General features: G+C 44.0%; 1 protein-coding gene, 1 long non-coding RNA gene and 1 pseudogene across 2 annotated transcripts; all 3 read left to right on the top strand.

Moving 5' to 3' along the window:
- Positions 1–751: 751 nt before the first annotated feature.
- On the top strand, positions 752–2,195 carry LOC103642683 (protein argonaute 1B-like; annotated as a pseudogene).
- Positions 2,196–2,275: 80 nt separating this feature from the next.
- On the top strand, positions 2,276–2,611 carry LOC103641523 (uncharacterized). The gene is made up of 3 exons (XR_560370.2): positions 2,276–2,352; positions 2,422–2,516; positions 2,592–2,611. It is a non-coding gene; the product is annotated as an uncharacterized lncRNA (long non-coding RNA).
- Positions 2,612–2,674: 63 nt separating this feature from the next.
- LOC103642682 (DAR GTPase 2, mitochondrial-like) lies at positions 2,675–23,508 on the top strand. Its single transcript, XM_020545439.1, has 5 exons — positions 2,675–2,730; positions 2,863–2,911; positions 3,048–3,195; positions 3,300–3,374; positions 23,447–23,508. The coding sequence occupies exons 1-5, from the start codon at positions 2,675–2,677 to the stop codon at positions 23,506–23,508; spliced, it is 390 nt and encodes a 129-aa protein (XP_020401028.1).
- The last annotated feature ends 387 nt before the right edge of the window (positions 23,509–23,895 follow it).

The following is a 23,895-nucleotide window of genomic DNA, read 5'->3' as shown; positions in this document are numbered from 1 at the left end:
TCATTTAACTTGTCAATTTTAGAAATCACTACAAGAAACTAATAAATGTTCGTGGGTTAATTTAAGAATGTGGGTATCGACGTTCTTAATTTAGTTATGTTCGTGGGCTAATTTAAGAACGTGGGTATCGACGTTCTTATATTAAATTCGTGGGCCCGCGATAAAACCGTCGAACTTATCATATTAGGAACGTGGGTACCCACGTTCTTAACTTAAATTCGTGGGCCACGTGAACACCGTTGAACTTAACCCAAAAACCTAAATACCTCTCACCCCGCGTGTCTGTCTTCTTTTCCCTCTGTCTACCGCGCGCGCGCCCGCCGCTACCTACCTCGCTGCCAGCCCGTCGCTACTTGCCCACCGCCAGCGCCTCGCCGTGCGTGCCCCACTGCCCCCCACGCGCCTGGGCAGGGTGGTACCGCACGGTGCTCGCCATCAAGCGCCGCTGTGGCGAGCACCTCGTCCCGCAGCCGATAAACCCCTTTCTCAGCGTGCCCAAGTCCTTCCCCGGCGTCAAGCCGGAGTTCCGCGACGCACGCGCACCCGCCTCCTCATCGTTCGAGCCTCTCCTCCGCCGTCGCGGGCCTCTGGAGCCATACCACCGCGCGATCGTCCTTCTTAACAAGGCAGACCTGGTGGACCCATCCGAAACCAAGGTAACCAGGCCCCTCCTCCTCAGACCTGCGCTGTCTGTGCGCTGCGCACTGGGTGGGGAGAGTTGACGGCTACTTCTGGATCCCGGTGCCCCTGTCATGAATTGGCTTTGATGTGCCAAGTATCAGGAATGGTATGCATGTCACTCAGAACTTGAATATACATCTGTTTGTCATTTTGATTTTGATTTGTGTTATTTGCTCTTCTTACTCTCTTTTAGGATTTTGTACTTGAACCTGTGCTGTCACCTTGCTATGCAAGGCCTAAACTTGTTGAAAGAGCACTGAAGGGACGCTATCAAGTTGCGATGAACATACTCGGGCCTCAGGGCCGAGAACATGACTTGCTAATTGTTATACTACCTGACAATAATGGTTCTCTTTACGGTATGTTTTCTTCCAAAAGGCTTGGGCATTTGCTCAATGAATAAGCTTTGCTATTAATTTTCTTCTCATTCTTCAGGGGATGTCAAAAGGATCTGTGAGACTAATCTTGGATTGGTCTCCCAATGATGTCTGACTAAACATGTTTTCAAGGTGAACAAGCAGCATTATCTTGCAAATGTTGCCCTAAAAATAAATGTGAAGGTATGTAGTTGCGCTAACTCTTCTAATCTTGATTTTAACACCTATTCTCCTCTTAAAGTTATCATACTTTTAAGGTTGGGGGAAGGAATATTGTGCTTGTTGATGCTTTGGCAAGGAGAATCCCCCTTGTCAGTGACATAACGACTATTATCTTTGGTGCTGATGTGACCCATCCCCATCTTGGGGAAGATTCTAGTCCTTCCATTGCAGCTGTAAGTGAAGACCTATCCTGACAAAGAAATGCTATCTTTTCAGTTGAAGTTTTACTATTTTTTTCTCACTATTTTTCTCCTAGGTGGTTGCTTCTCAAGACTGGCATGAGGTTACAAAGTATGCAGGATTGGTGAGTGCTCAAGCCCATCGTCAAGAATTGATACATGATCTTTTCAAGGTATGGCAAGATCCTGAAAGGGGGACTGTCTCTGGTGGCAGGATCAGGTATGATCTTTACTAAGATAAGTGAGATGCATTCGCTCCTACTCTTACACGCTTGGATTCCTCCAGATACATAACTTTTGTTGGTTGTGCAGGGAGCTTCTCATATCTTTCTCGAGGGCAACTGGACAGAAACCAAAGAGGATCATATTCTACATGTTTGTATCCTTTCATGAGCACCTTCTCTGACTGCCACTCCCTGTATATTAAACACTTTATCACTTTCAGGGATGGCGTCAGTGAGGGACAATTCTACCAAGTTCTGTTGTATGAACTTGATGCCATCAGAAAGGTAAACTTGATTTGAATGCATTAGTTTGGTAACTGGCTTCACCTTTATTTTTTTCTCTGACCACCATTGTGAAACTATGGATATAGGCATGTGCGCCATTGGAGTCTGACTACCACCCTCCAGTTACTTTTGTCATGGTCCAGAAGCGTCCTCACACCAGGTTGTTTGCTAATAATCACAATGATAATCGTGCTGTCGATAAAAGCGGGAACATACTGCCTGGTTAGTTCTCGATGTGTCCTTCATTGCATTTTAAGATTTATTTTATAATCTGAATGTCCTAAAACTCTTTTTTTGTGTGGAAATATAGGCACTGTGGTGGACTCGAAGATCTGCCATCCAACTGAGTTTGATTTCTACCTGTGCAGCCATGCTGGCATTCAGGTTGGGTTTCCCTATCCCATAGCTGAATCTCATTAATTGTTTTACCAAGCTAATGGGGGGTGCTTTCAGGGAACAAGCCGCCCTGCCCATTACCATGTTCTGTGGGATGAGAACAACTTTACGGCTGATGGGTTGCAAACTCTCACCAATAACTTGTGTTACACGTAACGTTTTACTGCTCCCATCCATTGCTTTCGTTCTTTTGATTGATTTCAAAGCTGAAGATGAACCTTTTTCAGGTATGCTAGGTGCACACGCTTAGTTTTGTAAGTTCTAGTTGGCATTTGAGTTCAATTTCTTGGTCACCATTGAGGTACACAGAATGCTGACCCGCAATTTGGATCGGTTGCAGTTCCTCCTGCATACTATGCTCACCTGGTAGCCTTCCGAGATCGGTTCTACATGGAGCCAGATACGAGTGACAGTGGATCTATGGCAAGCCGTGGCCCTCCACTAGGGGGCGCAACACCAAGGCTGCCGGTGTTGGGAATGTTGCTGTGAGGCCATTAGCTGCCCTTGCGTCGTGGTAAACTCGCACAGCAGGGAAAGCATCAAGGAGGTAGGCCAGGCCGCGGCCAGCAGTGCTGTTTCTGGTGGTTTCTCAATCGTGTAGGTGATTCTGGGATCTGCTATACTTGGAGATGATGCATGTCTAAAATGGCCGTTTACCCCCCTGAAATTTATCTACCATGTAGGTGCTGAAAGTCGTGCAAGCAAGAATGAGGGAGATCAAGCATGGCGACAGCAATTGCACGGGAACTGCCCTCCTGGTCGGGATCCCAAACGTTGGGAAATCGGCCATTGTTAGTGCGATGCATCAAATTGGGAGGATTGCGGCAGCAGGTGATGTGCGCTGGTCATTTGTTGCTGCTCTGCTATTTGTGCTTGCGTCTGTTTTGGTTGGCTTCTTATATATTTTCAAATCGCAATGGTCGTTGTCTTTCCAGAGAAGGGGAAGCTCAAGCATGCGATTGTGAGCAGCCATCTTGGAGAAACCAGAGACATACGTCTTCTTTTCCCCAGTAAGTATTTATTCCTTGATTTTGTTAGTATGGTGAAGGGAAATGAATACAGGTAATTTACTCCATATTTCTTGGAGTTGGATGAAAACATCACCTTTGCATTGAGATCAACGCCTTGTTTGCCCATGTTAAACTTAGAATCCGCTCTTAGTAATTATAGGAGAATTGTAGTACTTTTCTTAAGATTTCCAACAAATTTTGGAGCACCCTTTTTGGTGGTCTAGAAGTCAAGTTATGGCTGTTTGAAATGTGATGTTTGAATCTGTCAAAAGTCTGGACAACAATGTTTGTTTGTATTAACTGACTTTGATACACATTGAATCACCTTGAGATTATTATAAATGAGTTGTAGACAATTTTATTATATTTCTAAAAAGTCTAGGATCACTTGATTTGGATGCCTGAGACTCCAGTTATAGATTTTTGAAGTGAGTAGTCGAATTCTGTCCAATTCTGGACAGAATTTACGTTTAGCACTGTTTGACCTTTCTAAAGGTCGAATCTTGTTATGATGATAATACAAAAGTTATAGAGGACATTATAAGCTTTCTAGAAAGTCCTAGTTTACTATTTTTGGATGCATATCTTGTGAGTTATGAGCTAAACAAGTAGTTGCTGTCCTGTTGTCCAAAAATCAGCAAATATTAAAATGATTGCTTGGAGTCTCTTTTGTGTGGGTAACTAGATTTGGTTAGTTCTTGTCTTGATTAATGAAGTCTTGTGATATGAACATACATACTATGGTGGCGCGAGTGCTTTTTAGCTCTGTCTTTCTTCTGTGTCTATCAACCACTCTAATCCTACACGTTCCAATGCCAATTGAATTTGGTTGGGATCATGTCAGCCTACAACAACCCAAGTTGCCGACCTGCTTTGCTGTCTGTCAGACGCGGATAGAGTGTTTACTGTTCAATTAAATGTGAACTTACATGGTGAAAAATCTCCTAACGATTGAGGCAGTACACTTTGGATTATTCAAGTATAGTCTTGCAACTTTTCTTGGAAGCCACATTTTATGTTTATCATGCTTTCCTATATCTTCGTGTACATGTGATTTAATGCCAGCATTTTGTGATCTTCTTGGAAGCCACATTGTGTTTATTATGCTTTCCTATATCTTTGTGTACATGTGATTTAATGCCAGTTGTATATTTATGAGAATTTTGGTTTATTTTGTAGGATTCCGGCTCTCATCAAGTGACTCCTCCACCTCACGATGACTTTGCGGACAAATGTCTCAATTCTATGTGAATTTGTGTGAATTTGTGAACTTATGTATTTATGTGAATTTGTGAACTTATGTATTTGGACTTATGTGAATTTGTGAACTTATGTATTTGGACTTTTGTGAATTTGTGATATGAACATATATCCATGTGTTTGAAATATGTATTGTATGTGATATTCTGTGTTGCATGTGATTTTATGTTTGTCTAATTTTTCATTTCTGTAATTTTTTTCTGGAAAAGGGATAAGAACGTGGGTACCCACGTTCTTAATGTTAAGAACGTGAGTACCGTCGAACTTAATGTGCAGCCCACGCAGGCCACATAAGTTCGACGGCCACGCGTCCCCGTCGAACTTAACAATAAGAACGTGGGTACCGTTGAACTTACTTCTCTAAATTCGACGGCCCCGTCGAACTTAAAAACGCACGTTCTTAATGTTAAGTTCGACGGTACCCACATTCTTAATGTTAAGTTCGACGGTACCCACGTTCTTAATGTTAAGTTCGTCGGGGCCGTCGAACTTACTTCTCTAAGTTCGTCCAAAAATCGCCGTCGGCTATATTCGTCGGTACACCCACGTTCTTACGGTAAGTTTGACGGCTTATTACATTAAGTTCGACGGTTTGTCACCCACGTTCTTTAACCAGTTTTCTGTAGTGAATCAAACTAGCATTATCATTTTTAAGTTTGACAAGAGAATCATCACAAATATTTAATTTCTCAACCTTAGCAATTAATTTAGCATTCTCATTCCTAAGGTTGGAGATAGTATCATGGCAAATGCTAAGCTCACTAGTCAATTTTTCACATCTTTCTATCTCCTGAGCATAAGCATTTTTAACCTTAACATGCTTCTTGTTTTCCTTAATAAGGAAGTCCTCTTGGCTATCCAAGAGTTCATCCTTCTCATGAATAGCACTAATTAATTCATTCAATTTTTCCTTTTGTTGCATGTTTAGGTTGGCAAAAAGTGTGAGCAAATCATCCTCATCATCACTAGAGCTAGCCTCATCACTAGATGTTGCATATTTGGTGTGAAAGGATCACGATGCCCAAGAGGGGGGGATTGGGCTTTTCTAAAAATCAACACTAATTAAAACCTAAGCAAGAGCTAAACAAGAGCCCAACTTCACCCCAACAACTAGCACTAAGAATATAATACTAGAAATGTAACAAAGCTAAGATAATACTTCAAATACTTGCTAAACAAATACACAATGTAAAGTGCTTGAATTAAGTGCGGAATGTAAAGCAAAGTTTAGAAGACTCCTCCAATTTTTCCCGAGGTATCGAAGAGTCGGCACTCTCCACTAGTCCTCGTTGGAGCACCTGCGCAAGGGTATCGCTCCCCCTTGGTCCTCGCAAGAACCAAGTGCTCACTACGAGATGATCCTTTGCCACTCCGGCGCGGTGGATCCCTCGAGACCGCTTACAAACTTGAGTCGGGTCACCAACAAGATCTTCACGGTGATCACCGAGCTCCCAACGCCACCAAGCCGTCTAGGTGATGCCGATCACCAAGAGTAACAAGCCGTAGACTTTCGCTTGACCAAGAGAAGCCTAATGCAAGTGGTGTGTGCTCTAGGTGGCTCTCACTAGCGCTAATGAGGAACAAGCGCGGATTATGATTCTCTAATCTCCTCACTAGGCTCTTGGTGCTTGCAATGCTCTAGCAATGTGCTGGAATAAATGTGGAGTGCAAGACATTGAATATGGTGGGTGGAGGGGGTATAAATAGCCCTCACCCACCAACTAGCCGTTACAGGCAATTCACTGCGCGATGGCGCACCGGACAGTCCGGTGCGCCACCGGTGCGCCAACGGTGCGCCACCGGTGCGCCAACGGTCACTTCCAACGGCTAGTTCTGACAGAGAGCCGTTGGGCTCATGGCGCACCGGACAGTGAACAGTCCACTGTCCGGTGCACACCGGACAGTCCGGTGCGGTGTCCGGTGTGCCACTAAAATTCAACTCTGAACGCTGCGCTCTCGGGTTTCTGCGAAGGGAAAACACTGCCGTGGACCAGCTTGGTCCCACCTGGCAGAGGGTGCACCGGACAGTCCGGTGCACACCGGACAGTCCGGTGCACACCGGACAGTCCGGTGCCCCAAAGCCAGAAACACTAACTCTTGTTTTTCAGCTGATTTTCAAATCGGTTTTCGCTCTAACTTGTGTGTGAGTTCTAGAGTGACACCTAGCACTGTATATGAGTGTGATTGTGCACCAACACTACACTAGAACTCTCTTGGTCAAACTACTCATCGACAACCCCTCTTTATAGTACGGCTAAAAGAGAATAAAAGACCTAACTAAATCGCGAGTGTCCACATCTCCTTGACACTCGGACTCCGTAGACCTTCACCTTTTGTTCCGTCATTTTAGCCGTCGCTTCGAGTTCTTATCTCCGGGATTGTTTTCACCATTGTAGTACTTCTACCTGTCATGCGACCTAACTTACCATTTGTCTCTGCAAAACACACGTTAGTCACATATAATATTACGTTGTCATTAATCAGTAAAACCAACCAGGGGCCTAGATGCTTTCAATCTCCCCTTTTTGGTGATTGATGACAACCCTACAAGTTTTGTGAGAGTAGTTTGTTTTGAAGATTCTGTCAATAGAAAGAATGGTTAGTTATACTTAGTAATCTTTGACAGAAAGAATGTGTACCATAATAATAAGAGTGAGCGCATACACATCATAAGATTCTTGTTCATGTAAAAGTGAAGTTAAATTAATGAAACAAGAGCTAGAAGACTGGTGATATAATATAAGGTGAAAACATAGTACACACAGTCAATCATACGCAACGAGAGTATATGACGAGTTTGTGAGCCAAAAACATCAAGCTAGTACAGAGAGTAGCAAGCACATATATTACACCAAAATAACTCTGACTCTCTACTAACTCTCTAACTCCCCCTAGCTCTCACAACTCATATCTCTCCCCCTTTGGCGTCAAACACCAAAAGGGACCTGAATCTAAACGCCTGAAGCAGGAGGAGGCGGCGGGGGCGCATCCGGTCGAGGTCGAGGTAGCAGAGCGAACGCCGACGGAGGGTCAGAGTCAGTCTCGGATCCAGGATCTGCGGTAGAAGCTGGAGCTGGTACTGACTCGGACTGAGGCCGCGCTGCAGGAGCTACCGGAATAGAAGCGGTCACAGAGACTGCCACAGCGGTAGTGGTAACAGCAGATGCTGGTGGCACTGGCGGCTGCGGACAGACAGAGCTGAGAACCGGAGAGGTGAACGCCAAAGTGACCGGCCGGAGCGGAGAGGTACCAACAGGGGGTCCAGACAAAATCGATGGCACCACTGGAGCGTGAAGCGGAGGAGGCGGAGCAGACTGAACCGGAGGTGCTGAGATACCAGAATGCTGAAGCATGAGAGCCATGAATGCCCTATTCTCTGCCCTATCCTGAATTAGCTGCTGCTGAAGTGCATCCTGCCTGTCCTGCATGCTCTGAAACATCGAGAGCATCCTGTCGGATAAACGGGCCTGCTCGGCTGCCAGGTGAGCCTGCTGCTGGGTGAGAGTCTGGAGAATCGAAGCAAGAGCAGGGTCCATAGCCTGAGGATGAGGAGGGGCAGCACTAGAACTCCCAGCCTCATGATCATGTGAGCGTGGAGGCATAGGAGGCGGAGGCGGAGGAGGAACCCCAAAATCATCATCATCATCATCATCAGCTGCTGTACCCTGAGTGTCAAACTGTCGAAGAGCTGCATCCTCGGCCTGAGAGTCAAACACAGAAGCAGAAGCTGGTACGGGAATCTCAGGAGCAGGACGGTAAGATCCAAATACAAGGCGTGAGGCCTCAAGAGTGCTCTGAAATCCAGGTGGCTGAATCAGCTGCGCAAAGATGTGGCTTAAGTAGTGAGCATAAGGTAGCTGCCGACGAGCACGAATCCCATCCAGAACGGTGTCCTCGATCTCACAGATCAGAAAGTCCACAACATCAAACTCAGAGTGGGATACCAGGGCACCAAGGAGCCAAAGCTGAATATGAGTGGTAGCCTCCCTGTATCCCATCCTCGGCAGGAGTGTCCGTCTGATGAGCTCATATAAGTACTTCGCTGCTGTAGTAAAGTCTGCTGGTGAACGTCGCGACCCATCGGAAAAAGGCGGGCGGAACAGAGCCGCGACGTGAGCTGTCCCTGGAGCCACACCGCCGTGAGGGCGACGAGGAGGGTCAGAAGAGCCGTAGCAGAGGCTGTGAAGGCGAGTCGTCGACTCTGGGAATCCAAAAAGCTGACGGATCTGACTGGCAGTGATCGTGACATCCTCTCGCTCAAAGCGGAACCTCATCCAGTGATGATCCGGGTCAATCCAAACAGAGGCACAGAAGACGCGGACCCACTCCTCAACATATCTGCCGCTGATAGTCAGAAGGGTCAGGAGGCCAGGCAGATAAGTGAGATGCGCCTCAGACTCAGCACCGGCTGCAAGCAGAAAAGCTGGAAGATCCAGAAGTCGGTGCACTCGCAGCGCTATCTGAGCAGACATCTGAGCTCTGAAGAAAGACTCCTGAATCCGTGTGCTGAAAAGAACACCTGTTGCTGGGTCTCTCTGAGCTGGTAGCCAAGACTCCACGGGTACATACCTGAACCGACGTACCCGTGCTGCAGTAGCACGCTGAAGATCAAACAGACGAGGATCCGAAACCAGAGGACGGACCTCAGTCTCATCACGCTCCCGGAAGCGAGGTGGAGGGACAGGAGGAGCTGAAGCGGGAGCGGGAGCAGGGGAAGCAGGCGTAGTGGAGGTAGTGGGTATGGCTGTGGAGGTGGATGGAGCAATAGGAGTGATGGGAGCAGGCAGAGTGGGTGGCGGAGTGGAAGCGGAGGTGTGAGAGGAGGAGCGAGACCGGGAGGTGAGACGACGAGCACGGAATGCAATCTGATCGGATGGAACATGCAGCTGATCTCCAAGTGCGGCCTGCGCAGCGGCTGCTGCAGCTGCTGCCGCTGCACGAGCCTCTCTGTCCGTACGCCGCTTCTTGCGGCCTTCCTGCTGCTCCAAATAGACAGTCTTGCCCTTCACCTGCCTGAAGGGGCGACGAGGGTCCTCATCATCGCCACCCCCTGACGCCGACGCATTCTTCGTGCGCGGCATCCTGATCTGATGTCTGCATATTAGAGAGAGTGACTAAGCACAGAGCAAAAGTGACCGATAGATTTAGCAAAGAATGAGGTGTCTACCTGGAAAGCTCACACGAGGGGTGACGATCCAGGCAGGACGGGAGACGCCACACGGTCAATCAAGGTCACTGAAATGACAGAAGAGGTGAGCACGTATTAGTCATAAGCATATGAAATGTGAATAAATACATACACAGAGAGATATGGCACGAGACGGGACGATCAAGAAGTCAAACGACGTGAAAACGACGTTTGACAGACAAATAGTGACATAGGATGATTGGAATTCGAATTGAGGCATGAAACGATATGGGATTGAGCCGAGACTTCACGAATAGGTTTATATAGGTGAATATTAGTGAAGTGTGTGCTTGGTTTGAATTTAGGCGAAGAAAAAGGAATTAGGGCACTCGGCTCGGAAACGATCGCTCAAAACGGGAAATTTGGTGAAATTTAAGCCTGGGATCTCGGATTGGCATGAAATTTTGCAAGAAGGTTACTAGAAGTGTTGTGAAGGTGCCTGTAAAATTTGGGTTCAATTGGAGCAAGTTTGGCTGGTTTGGGCATTTTACCAAACACGTGGTGTGCGGAGTTCTAGGGTTTCGGTGAAAAGCGTATTTGGGGTGGGAAAACCCTCCCGAAGGAGCTAGGAACCTGCAAGGATGTTTAAGGCACACATAGGAACACAAATGGGCACATGGTTTCATTGGATTTCACAGAGATTTGGAATTGGTACACAGGGGTGGTGAACAGCCTCACTGTCAGAGAAAAAGAGAGATAGAGATGACAGAGGGAGAGAACCAAAGAGCAGCTCACCAAGCGAGGGGGGAGGATGAGTGCAGGCATAGGGTCGCCGGAGAGTCGCCGCCGGTGAGGGGAGATCGCCGGGAGGGGAGAAATCGCCAAGAACAGAGAGCAGCTGGCGGCTGGCTGGGAAATAGAAGAGGTCTCTGGCTCGGTCGGGCTGGAGGCCGTTTTTTAAAACGCGAGATGGGCGCACCGGACAGTCTACAGTGCCTGTCCGGTGCACACCGGACAGCGCACAGTAGCTGTCCGGTGAACCACCGGACAGCGCACAGGAAAATTGGATTTTAGCGCGCGGCTGCCGGTGCACCTGACATTGCACAGTGCAGTGTCCGGTGCACACCGGACTGTCCGGTGAGCCCAGATAGAGGAGAGTTTGGAAAATTTTGAATTTTTTTATCTAACTCCCAACCAAACCAAATCCCAACTTATAATCACACAAAATAACACTTGTTGGGACAGGTATTGGCACCCTCATATATTTTTCAAAATATTTCGCCATAGGCTAGATAATTTTTAGAGAAAATAGGCAAATGGTGAAATTTGCATTTTGGTTTGCACTAGGGGTTGTCATGAGAGATTTGAGTTTTGAATACTCCCCCTAAGTGCAGTACCTCATGCATATTTCAAGAACCAATAATTGCATAAAAAGTAAGAATTTAAGTGCTAAAAGCTTAAAACTAAGACTTGTCAGGTTTGACCCGAGTTAAGCTTTTTCACTCGCTTTGTTGGCGGTTATCTCAACTAGGTTAGACAAGTCCTAGATGCAATACAAGGAATTTAAATATGCAATGCAAGCTTGACAACACCATTTGACATTTTACATAAAATTTCTGAGATCAAGAATATTTAGTTCATTCCTCAACATGCAAAAGCGGGTCTTATCAAGTGGCTTAGTGAAAATATCCGCTAATTGATCTTCCGACCTCACTCCTTCTAAAATGATATCTCCTTTAGCAACATGATCTCTAAGGAAGTGATGACGGATATCAATGTGCTTGGTGCGAGAGTGTTGTACAGTATTATTAGCAATTTTAACAGCACTCTCATTATCACACAACAAAGGTACTTTTTCTAGAACTACGCCATAGTCTAGAAGAGTTTGTTTCATATATAAAATCTGTGTGCAACAAGCACCTGCGGCAATGTATTCCGCTTCGGCAGTTGACAAGGCAACACTATTTTGCTTTTTGGATGTCCATGAAACTAGTGATCTACCAAGCAGATGGCATCCCCCAGAAGTACTTTTCCTATCAATTTTGCAACCGGCATAATCCGAATCGGAATAGCCAATTAAATCAAAAGTAGCTCCTTTGGGATACCACAGACCAACGCTTGTGGTGTGCCTGAGATACCTAAGAATTCTCTTAACAGCGCGAAGGTGAGCTTTCTTAGGATTAGATTGAAATCTAGCACACATGCAGACACTAAACATAATATCGGGCCTAGATGCGGTAAGGTATAATAAACTACCAATCATAGAACGGTAGAGAGTTTGATTAACCGGGTTACCTCCCTCATCTAAGTCGAGATGTCCATTTGTAGGCATGGGGGTCTTGATTGGTTTGCACTTCTCCATGTTGAACCTTTTCAACAAGTCTTTGGTATACTTCTCTTGTGAGAGAAAGTTACCATCTTTCATTTGCTTGACTTGAAAGCCGAGGAAGTATGTTAGCTCACCAATCATTGACATCTCGAACTCCTTCGACATCAACTCACCAAATTCCTTGCAATGATAGTCATTTGTCGAGCCAAAGATTATATCATCAACATATACTTGACAAATGAAAATATCACCGTTATGTTTCTTTGTGAAGAGAGTTGTGTCGACGGTCCCGATTTTGAAGCCCTTTTCGATGAGGAAGTCGCGAAGACACTCATACCAAGCCCTTGGAGCTTGCTTTAGCCCATAAAGCGCCTTGGACAACCTGTAAGCATAATTAGGATATCTAGGGTCTTCAAATCCAGGCGGTTGCTCAACATATACAAGTTCATTTATGAAGCCATTTAAAAATGCACTTTTTACATCCATTTGATAAAGTTTTATATCATAGCATGATGCATATGCAAGTAGGATACGGATGGCTTCCAGTCGAGCAACCGGTGCCAAGGTCTCTCCAAAATCTAAGCCTTCAACTTGAGAGAATCCCTTTGCGACAAGTCTTGCCTTGTTTCTTACAATCACACCTTGATCATCTTGTTTGTTTCTGAACACCCACTTTGTTCCAATGATTCTTGCATCTTGTGGGGGCTTCTCCAGGGTCCAAACTTCGTTACGGGTGAAGTTGTTAAGTTCTTCATGCATGGCATTCACCCAGTCCGGATCCTGTAGCGCCTCATCTATACAAGTAGGCTCAACACAAGAAACAAAAGAGTGATGTTCAATAAAATTAGCATGTCTATGTGATCGAGTAATAACCCCTTGTGAAGGACTCCCGATGATTTGGTTTTGAGGATGAGCTTGAAGTAGTGATGAGTTTCTCCTGTCAACCACTTGGGAAGAAGATCCTAGAGCATCAACATCTTCGGCTTGTACCCTTGCTTGTTCATGAGAGACAAATGTATCTTCATTTGCATGCCTCTCATCTTTTTCATCATCTTGTGGTACATTTGATGAAGAAGGCCTGTCAATGATTTGCACCTCTTCTTCATCTTCTTTTGGTTTGATAGCTCCAATAGGCATGTTCTTCATTGCTTCCCTAAGTGGCTCATCACCTACATCATCAAGATTTTCAAGTGCTCCTTGGGAGCCATTAGTCTCATCAAATTACACATCATATGTTTCTTCTACCACGCCAGTGGCATGGTTGAATACTCGATATGCTTTGGACTTTAATGAATAACCCAAAAGAAAACCAATATCACAACGTCTTTGAAACTTCCCTAGGTGATGGCGTTTCTTGTAGATGTAGCATTTGCACCCAAATACCCGGAAGAAAGAGACGTCTGGCTTTTTCCCATTTAGCAGTTCATAAGGAGTCTTCGCAAGTAGCCAGTGAGGAAATAGCCTGTTTGATGCATAACAAGCAGTGTTGACAGCTTCGGCTCAAAACCTCTCCGGTGTGTTATACTCATCAATAATTGTTCTTGCAAGAGTGATCAAGGTCCTATTTTTCCTTTCAACAACTCCATTTTGTTGAGGTGTATATGTGGCAGATACTTCATGCTTGATCCCAATTTCATCACAGTACTCATGAATGTTGGTGTTGTCAAATTCTTTGCCATTGTCACTTCTAATCTTCTTAATCTTGCAATCAAATTCATTTTGTGCTTTCTTGGCAAATTTCTTGAATATCGATGCAACTTCAGATTTGTCATGGAGAAAGAACACCCAAGTGTATCTTGAGAAGTCATCAACAATCACTAGACAGTAGAGGTTGCCACCGGCACTGACATAATTTGTAGGTCCAAATAAATCCATATGAAGTAGTTCTAGTGGCCTTGATGTTGACATGAAAGCTTTAGTAGGATGTGTATTAGCAACTTGCTTTCCAGCTTGACATGCACTGCATGGCTTGTCTTTTTCAAACACCACATCCTTTAATCCTCTAACCATATCTTTCTTTAATACCTTCTTGAGTGTGCTCATCCCAACATGTGCAAGCCTCCTATGCCAAAGCCATCCAAGAGAAGCTTTGGTGAAGAGGCAAGTTCTTAAGTCTGCATCTTCTGAAGTGAAATCCACTAAGTAGAGGTTGTTGTATCTAAATCCCTTGAATACCATTGATTCATCATCCATTTTTGTTACAATAACCTCTGATGGAGTAAATAAGCATTGAAGTCCAAGATCACAGAGTTGTCCCACTGATAATAAATTGAAGCTCAAAGGTGCAACTAAAGAACATTTGATATTGATAAATCATTTGAGATTGCCACCTTGCCAAGTCCTTGCACTTTTCCTTTTGAATTGTCTCCAAATGTGATTTTATCTTGACCATCAACATTCTCATCTAGTGAGGTGAACATCCGTGGGTTGCCTGTCATATGTTGTGTGCATCCACTGTCAATAACCCAATGGCTCCCACCGGTCTTGTAGTTCACCTACATTCACAAACAATTCAAGCTTGAGTTTTGAGGGCCCTATATTGCATAGGACCAGTGACTCTCTCAATTAAGGACTTTGCCACCCAGATTTGTCTAGGTCTACTCTTATTTGGTGGACCTAGGAATGTAACCTTAATCTTTCCATTTGCAACCTTTCTTAGAACATAGTGAGCATTGAAAGCAAATGGTCTTGAGTGCTTAGGCAAGGGAGTTGGTGGTTTAGCTTTGCAGTTGTGGGCAAAATGACCTTCATTTCCACACTCAAAGCATTTGATAGGCTTGTGAGTCTGCTTTGGCTTGTATTGAGTGATAGCTTTCTTTTGCACAAAAGCATTGTATCCAATACCACTCTTGTTATTTTCATAACAGTGTTCATAAGCAGCTCATTTTGGAGGTATTGACCCTTGTTGAACTTTTGCACACTTGTTGCAAGATGTTCATTTTCACTTTTTAGTTTCTTGACCTCATTCTTAAGCCTTTGGTTATCCACTGCCAACTCATTGTTGAAATCATTGTTCTCAATAGCAACTTTTCCTCTAGTAGTTGCATCAGTCAAGTAATTCTTCAATTTTTGGTTGTCTAAAGTCAGGACTTCAACTTTTTCAGTCAATTCAGCATGTAGACTAGTTTGCTCTTCTTGAATCAAATCATCACATGAGGTTGCTACATCAAGCTTAACAACAGGGTTAATAGCCTCATGTGTTTTGCAAGATAAAAGTTCATTTTCAACAAGAAGATTGTCATGATCAAATTTAATTTGAGTATAGTCTTCCTTGATCTTTACTAGTCTACTTTGCAACTCCCTATTAGCTTCATTTAATTTGACATATTTTTCCTTAGCATCTTTTAGGGAGTTTGTGAGCTCATTTACAGTTGATGACATAGTTTTATTTTCTTCTTTTATTTCATCACTAGCCTTTATAACTATGTCATACTTGGCATTTAAAGATTCATTTTCATTTTTCAACCTATCACATTTAGCTTTTGACTTTCTAATGATTTGAGTATATTCTTTAAGTAAGTCAGCTAACTCATCATATGAAGGTGAAGCAAATTCTTCATCACTATCACTATCATCATCAATATTAATATCATTTTGTACCTTTCGTTCACCCCTAGCCATGAGGCATAGGTGAGAAGTGGATGATGGCGATGGTGGTGGTGAAGAGAAGTCCCCGGCGATGGCCGCAACTTTTTCATCATTCTCTTCTTCACTTGAAGAAGACCCACTTGATGATTCGATGTCGGTGAGCCAGTCGCCAACAATATATGCCTTTCCATTCTTCTTCTTGTGGAACCTCTTTTGCTTCCCATCCTTCCTCTTGAAGAATTTCTTTTCCTTCTTTTCATCATCGCTGTCATCTTCTTTCTTGCCCTTGAACTTATTCTTCTTGGGCTTGTTACATTGATGAGCAAGGTGACCAAGCTCACCACAGTTGTAGCAGTCCATCTCAGAAATGGGCTTTCTTTTGTTGGAAAAGAACTTCTTCTTTCTTGAATCAAATTTGATGCCTTCTCTATTTAGCTTCTTCAACATCTTGGTGGTCTTCCTTACCATCAAGGCAATGTTTGCATCAAGGTCATCATCACTTGAGGATTCTTCCTCAACTTGTATTTTTGCTTTTCCTTTTCTTTCATGATTTGTTTTGAGAGCCAAATCCTTTCTTTTGGAAGATGATTCTTCTTTGTCGTTGATGTGCATGTACATTTCATGGGCATTGATCTTTCCCAAAATTTGTGTAGGTGTGGTAACTGAAAGATCCATTTGATGTAGCACAGTGACAATGTGTCCATATTTGTCTATTGGGAGGACACTGAGAATCTTCCTCACAACATCCGGTTGTGAGATTTGAGTAAGCCCCAATCCATTGACTTCCTCTACAAGAATATTAAGTCGTGAGTACATAGCATTTGCATTTTCATTTGTAAGCATTTCAAAGGAATTTAACTTTCGCATGGCTATGTGATATCTTTCCTCACGTTCACTTCTAGTTCCTTCATGTAGAGCACAAATGTCCATCCACAAATCATGAGCATTTTTATGATTCCTTACTCTATTGAACACATCTTTGCAAAGGCCTCTAAAAAGGGTGTTTTTGGCCTTAGCATTCCATTTCTCATAATTGAACTCATCACCTACAAGATTTGTGGGATCTCTAGGTTCGGGGAACCCTTGTGTGGCGGCTTTATAGACACCAATGTCTATAGCCTCTAAGTATGCTTCCATACGAATTTTCCAATAAGGAAAATCGTCACCATAAAAAACGGGAGGAGGTCCATCCCCACCGGACATCGTAACTCTAGCGGTTAAGCTAATCTATGAGCAACAAGGCTCTGATACCAATTGAAAGGATCACGATGCCCAAGAGGGGGGGGAATTGGGCTTTTCTAAAAATCAACACTAATTAAAACCTAAGCAAGAGCTAAACAAGAGCCCAACTTCACCCCAACAACTAGCACTAAGAATATAATACTAGAAATGTAACAAAGCTAAGATAATACTTCAAATACTTGCTAAACAAATACACAATGTAAAGTGCTTGAATTAAGTGCGGAATGTAAAGCAAAGTTTAGAAGACTCCTCCAATTTTTCCTGAGGTATCGAAGAGTCGGCACTCTCCACTAGTCCTCGTTGGAGCACCCGCGCAAGGGTATCGCTCCCCCTTGGTCCTCGCAAGAACCAAGTGCTCACTACGAGATGATCCTTTGCCACTCCGGTGCGGTGGATCCCTCGAGACCGCTTACAAACTTGAGTCGGGTCACCAACAAGATCTTCACGGTGATCACCGAGCTCCCAACGCCACCAAGCCGTCTAGGTGATGCCGATCACCAAGAGTAACAAGCCGTAGACTTTCGCTTGACCAAGAGAAGCCTAATGCAAGTGGTGTGTGCTCTAGGTGGCTCTCACTAGCGCTAATGAGGAACAAGCGCGGATTATGATTCTCTAATCTCCTCACTAGGCTCTTGGTGCTTGCAATGCTCTAGCAATGTGCTGGAATAAATGTGGAGTGCAAGACATTGAATATGGTGGGTGGAGGGGGTATAAATAGCCCTCACCCACCAACTAGCCGTTACAGGCAATTCACTGCGCGATGGCGCACCGGACAGTCCGGTGCGCCACCGGTGCGCCAACGGTGCGCCACCGGTGCGCCAACGGTCACTTCCAACGGCTAGTTCTGACAGAGAGCCGTTGGGCTCATGGCGCACCGGACAGTCCGGTGCGGTGTCCGGTGTGCCACTAAAATTCAACTCTGAACGCTGCGCTCTCGGGTTTCTGCGAAGGGAAAACACTGCCGTGGACCAGCTTGGTCCCACCTGGCAGAGGGTGCACCGGACAGTCCGGTGCCCCAAAGCCAGAAACACTAACTCTTGTTTTTCAGCTGATTTTCAAATCGGTTTTCGCTCTAACTTGTGTGTGAGTTCTAGAGTGACACCTAGCACTGTATATGAGTGTGATTGTGCACCAACACTACACTAGAACTCTCTTGGTCAAACTACTCATCGACAACCCCTCTTTATAGTACGGCTAAAAGAGAATAAAAGACCTAACTAAATCGCGAGTGTCCACATCTCCTTGACACTCGGACTCCGTAGACCTTCACCTTTTGTTCCGTCGTTTTAGCCGTCGCTTCGAGTTCTTATCTCCGGGATTGTTTTCACCGTTGTAGTACTTCTACCTGTCATGCGACCTAACTTACCATTTGTCTCTGCAAAACACACGTTAGTCACATATAATATTACGTTGTCATTAATCACTAAAACCAACCAGGGGCCTAGATGCTTTCATGGTGGAAGCTCTAGATTTTACCTTCTTCTTTTTGCCGTCCTTTGCCATGAGACACTTGTGGCCGACGTTGGGGAAGAGGAAGTCTTTGTTGACGGCGATCTTGGCGGCGTCCTCGTCGAAGGAGGAGTCGGTGGAGCTCTCATCGGAGTCCCATTCTCGACACACGTGGGCATCGTCGCCCTTCTTCTTGTAATATCTCTTCTTTTCCTTCCTCTTTCCCTTCTTATCGTCGCCCTTGTCACTATCACTAGATAATGGACATTTAGCAATAAAATGACCGGGCTTACCACACTTGTAGCAAACTTTCTTGGAGCAGGGCTTGTAATCCTTCCCCCTCCTTTGCTTGAGGATTTGGCAGAAACTCTTGATGATGAGCGCCATCTCCACATTGTCGAGCTTGGAGGCGTCGATAGGGAGTCTACTTGGTGTAGATTCTTCTTTCTTCTCCTCCGTCGCTTTGAATGCGACGGGTTGCACCTCGGGCGTGGAGGTGGCGCCTTGCTCGATGATTTGTTTGGAGCCTTTGATCATCAATTCAAAGCTCACGAACTTTCCTATAACTTCCTCGGGAGACATTAGCTTATATCTAGGATCACCAGGAATTAATTGAACTTGTGTAGGATTAAGAAAAACAAGTGATCTTAGAATAACCTTGACCATTTCATGGTCATCCCATTTTGTGCTCCTGAGGTTGCGCACTTGGTTCACCAAGGTCTTGAGCCGGTTGTACATCGCTTGTGGCTCCTCTCCTTGGTTGAGCATAAATCGACCGAGCTCCCCCTCGATCGTTTCTCGCTTGGTGATCTTGGTCACCTCATCTCCTTCGTGTGTAGTCTTGAGCACGTCCCAAATCTCTTTGGCACTCTTCAACGCTTGCACCTTATTATACTCTTCTCGACTTAGAGAAGCGAGGAGTATAGTAGTGGCTTGGGAGTTGAAGTGCCGGATTTGGGCTACCTCGTCCGAGTCATAGCCTTCATCCCCCACGGATGGTTCCTGTGCTCCAAATTCAACAATGTCCCAAATGCTAGCGTGGAGTGAGGTTAGATGGTGCCTCATTTTATCACTCCACATAAAATAATCTTCACCATAAAAAACCGGTGGTTTGCCTAGTGGGACGGAAAGTAAAGGAGTGTGTTTGGAAATGCGAGGATAGCGTAAGGGGATCTTACTAAACTTCTTGCGCTGATGGCGCTTAGAAGTGACGGACGGCGTGTCGGAGCCGGAGGTGGAAGGCGATGAAGAATCAGTCTCGTAGTAGACCACTTTCTTCATTTTCTTTTTCTTGTCGCCACTCCGGTGTGACTTGACGTAGGGTGGTGATTCCTCCCTCTTCTTGTTGCCGGACTCCCCCGATGGAGCTTTCCCGTGGCTTGTGGCGGGTTTCTTGCCGGTCATCATCTTCTTCTTGGCGTGAGCTCCCGACATCACTTCAAGCGGTTAGGCTCTAATGAAGTACCGGGCTCCGATACCAATTGAAAGTCGCCTAGAGGGGGGTGAATAGGCAAATCTGAAATTTATAAACTTTAAGCACAACTACAAGCCGGGGTTAGCGTTAGAAATATAATCGAGTCCAAAATAGAAGGCGAAAACAAATCAACCAAAGAAATAGATTGGATGACACGGTGATTTGTTTTACCGAGGTTCGGTTCTTGCAAACCTACTCCCTGTTGAGGTGGTCACAAAGACTGGGTCTCTTTCAACCCTTTCCCTCTCTCCACCGATCACAAAGACCGACGAGCTTTTCTCCTCAATCAAATGGGTCACTTAGACCCCACAAGGACCACCACACCTTGGTGTCTCTTGCTTTGATTACAAAGGTGTTGAGAACAAGAAATGGGGAAGAAGAAAAGCGATCTAAGCACAAGAGCTCAAAGAACACGAGCAAAGCTCTCTCTTCTAGTCACTAATTGCTTTGAGTGGAATTGAGACTTGGAGAGGCTTTGATTCAATTGAATTGTGTCTTGTATTGAATGCACTAGCTCTTGTATTGAGTGAGATGTCAGAAAATTTGGATCCATTGAAGTGTGGTGGTTGGGGGGTATTTATAGCCCCAACCACCAAAGTGGCCGTTGGGAGGAGCTGCTGTCGATGGGCGCATCGGACAGTCCGGTGCGCCATCGGACACTGTCCGGTGCGCCAGACACGTCACCCAACCATTAGAGTTCGACCGTTGGAGCTCTGACAAGTGGCGCCACCGGACAGTCCGGTAGTGCACCGGACAGGTACTGTTCACTGTCCGGTGCGCCTTCTGGCGCCTGATCTGACTCTGCGCGAACTGTCCACGCACTGTAGCGTTGTCAGCCGACCGTTGAACTCGACCGTTGCGCTGGCGACCGTTGCTTCGCTTGGCACACCGGACAGTCTGGTGAATTATAGTGGAGTGGCTCCCCAAAAACCCGAAGCTGAGCAGTTCAGAGTGGATCTCCCTGGTGCACCGGACAGTCCGGTGCGCCAGACCAGGGCAGCCTTCGGTTGGTTTTGCTCCTTTCTATTTAAACCCTTTCTTAGACTTTATATTGATTTGTGTTGAACCTTTGTCACCTGTAGAACTTATAATCTAGAGCAAACTAGTTAGTCCAATTATTTGTGTTGGGCAATTCAACCACCAAAATCATTTAGGAAAAGGTTTGACCCTATTTCCCTTTTAGTGACACGTGGGCGAGGAGAAACATGCACATAAGAGTGGGGAATGGATCGGAGGGTGTCAGTTGGCGTATTTATTCCACTAACTCTCATCGGTCATGTCAATAGACGATAAAACTTAGTCATTTCTTTCAGCTTTTGGAAAGCCGACGAAAATTAACTAATATTTTGTTGCTTATTGACCTGGTGAACCGATAAAAGTTATGGTACGAACTGCCAGATTTATTCTATTACCTTCCATTGGTTGTGTTAGTAGCCGATGAATATTAGTCAATTTTCTTTGGTTTGGATTCCGTCGGCTATGAATGAAACGATCGACTGTTGTTATATCTATTTTCCATTGGCTAAACAATGGCCTATAGAAATTAGTTAATTTCTGTTGGCCGTACATAAATTAATAAGTAAAATTATCATGAAATAGTGGTTTCATCTATGGGACACTGAAAATAGCAATTTACTAGGGACACACTAAAAATCATTGGTTATTAAAAGCATCTCCAGTAAGGAATCCTATATTGGAGTTCTAAAAATTAAAATACGACTTTATTTGAAGTGTTTAGTGCAACAAAAAAACATTTACAGCTCCAACGGTTGAGTACTATATCATGTTATTAGAAAATAAACCATGTTATTTGGAAAATAAAAGGTTAAGAATAGTGGCAAAATAAGGATAAGGCTCCAGCATATGGGTAGTATATTTAAGACCTAAAAGGTCGAGTTCTATAATTATTTGTGAAATAGGTCCATATTGGATCACATTATTGGTTTTAAAGTCCTATATTTCAAAATAGAATTCCGCTTAGGAATCATGTTGGAGATGCTCTTATCATTGGCACACCACATCGATTAAAATTTTAATTTTAGGAAAAATCTTATAGACAACGTCTTGCCAAATAAAAGGTTAAGAATAGTGGCAAAATGAGGATAGGGCTCCAACATATAGGGTAGTATATTTAAGACCTGAAAGGTCAAGTCCTATAATTATTTGTGAAATAGCGTCCTTGTTGAAGCACATTATTGGTTTGAGTCCTATATTTCAATATAGAATTCTGCTTAGGAATCGTGTTGGAGATGCTCTTATCATTAGCACACCAGATCGATTAAAATTTCAATTGTAGGAAAAAAACTTATAGACAACTCTTGCTAGAAATAGAAATTTTAATCGCTACAATATGCCACTGATAATACCTAATATTTCTCAGTGTGTTTCTGATAAATATATAGTGCTATTTTTAGTGATCCATAGCATATTTTTTCTAAATTAATAAAGCTAATGTCAATAGCGTCCATGACTGATTACCTTGAAACTCCACCGCCCAACACTATCTAGATCACTTGTGTTGGTGACATCGGGAAGCACGTCCGTGCAGATGAGTGCAACATGCATATGATGACCAAGTGGCATGCATGTTGTGCAATTAATTTTAGAAAAAATGTTGGTCGATCCAATGGCACGACCCATCAAACTTCTTGCATTGCATGCTGATCGAATTTATTTTCAACGGCCCTCATCAAACTGGGTCTCTCTTCTCTTCAACACGTACATCAACTAATTGTCTAGTTCTCACGGGTTGCACCCATACGTTATGGAAAAATTCTAGGTAATAGAAGACCGAGGACATATCCGAACCGTGTGCCCAAGCTCCAGTCCTATCTACTCCTATGACCTAATGTTGTTAGAATATAATATAAGTAAATTGCACACCTCTTCTATCAGCTTAAGCTTTTAGGTTGAACTAGTTGAAATGCAACTTAATATGGTATGAGAGTAAGTTTACGAGTTCGAATCCTGGTTAGCGTAATTAAAATAAAATAATTATTGCTCCCTCCTATTCCACGTCTGACCCCCAAGAGAGACTCGACATGGAGTGAAGTGTTGCAATATAATATAAGTGAATTGCTCACCTCTTCCTATCAACTTAATCTTTTGGGTTGAACTCGTTGACACATGCAATTTAATATGGTATCAGAGCAAGGTTACGAGTTTGAATTCTGGTTAACGCAATTAAAATAAAATAATTGTTGTTTGCTTCTATTCCACGTCTGAGACCCAAGAGAAGCTCAACGTGAAGGGGAGTGTTGGAATATAATATATAAGTGAATTGCACATATCTTCCTATCAGGTTAAGTTTTTGGGTTAAACAGTTTGGCACATGCAACTTAATAAATACACCTTGTTGACTACCTTCTTTAACGAAAGTGCTTCACGCATGACTCGCCCGTAACAACTAACCTTACTCTATGACTATTGTTGCTTCTTGTTCTGAACTAATAAATCATAAGTCATTAGATAACCTTAGTCGCATCTAAGTCTACCACTAGACTAGACTCATACTTACTTTAAAAATTGCTTATAAAAATACGCATATTTTTATAGGCAGTTCTCTTAAATCAGTCATTTTTAATAATATTGTTTGCAAGCAGTTGTATTGGTTGGTCTCGCTGCTTGGAAGATTACAGTTGATTACCCCATAACCGCCGCGTGAAAAATAAACCTAGATAACCAATTTTCTAGGAGTATAGCATCAATATTGTGCTTCTACGCAATCAATTCTTCCTCCAACTTTTTGTCAACTATAGTTGACTGTAATACAAAAGTCATCATTAGAACATGGGGTAGTAGTATTGCCCATATTGCATGTTAGATATGCTAGGTTATCCCATAAATATAGGAAACTAATCTCCTGATAGTTGTTAGCATACAGATGGGATATGTTCCAAATTTGTTCTATTTTTCCTCAACTACAACTGCATCTACTCATCTATTATGTACATGATATTGTCTTCATTTATATATAAACAACAGGTGTTGCAGCCCTTGAGGGCGTGGCACATTCAATCTCACATGGTACCAAAGCCAAGGTGATATCTCT

This window comes from Zea mays, chromosome 10 (genome assembly GCF_902167145.1).
Source record: "Zea mays cultivar B73 chromosome 10, Zm-B73-REFERENCE-NAM-5.0, whole genome shotgun sequence".
Lineage (NCBI taxonomy): Eukaryota > Viridiplantae > Streptophyta > Magnoliopsida > Poales > Poaceae > Zea > Zea mays.
Note: the sequence above shows the minus strand (reverse complement) of the source record. Positions and strands in the feature narration are given on the sequence as shown.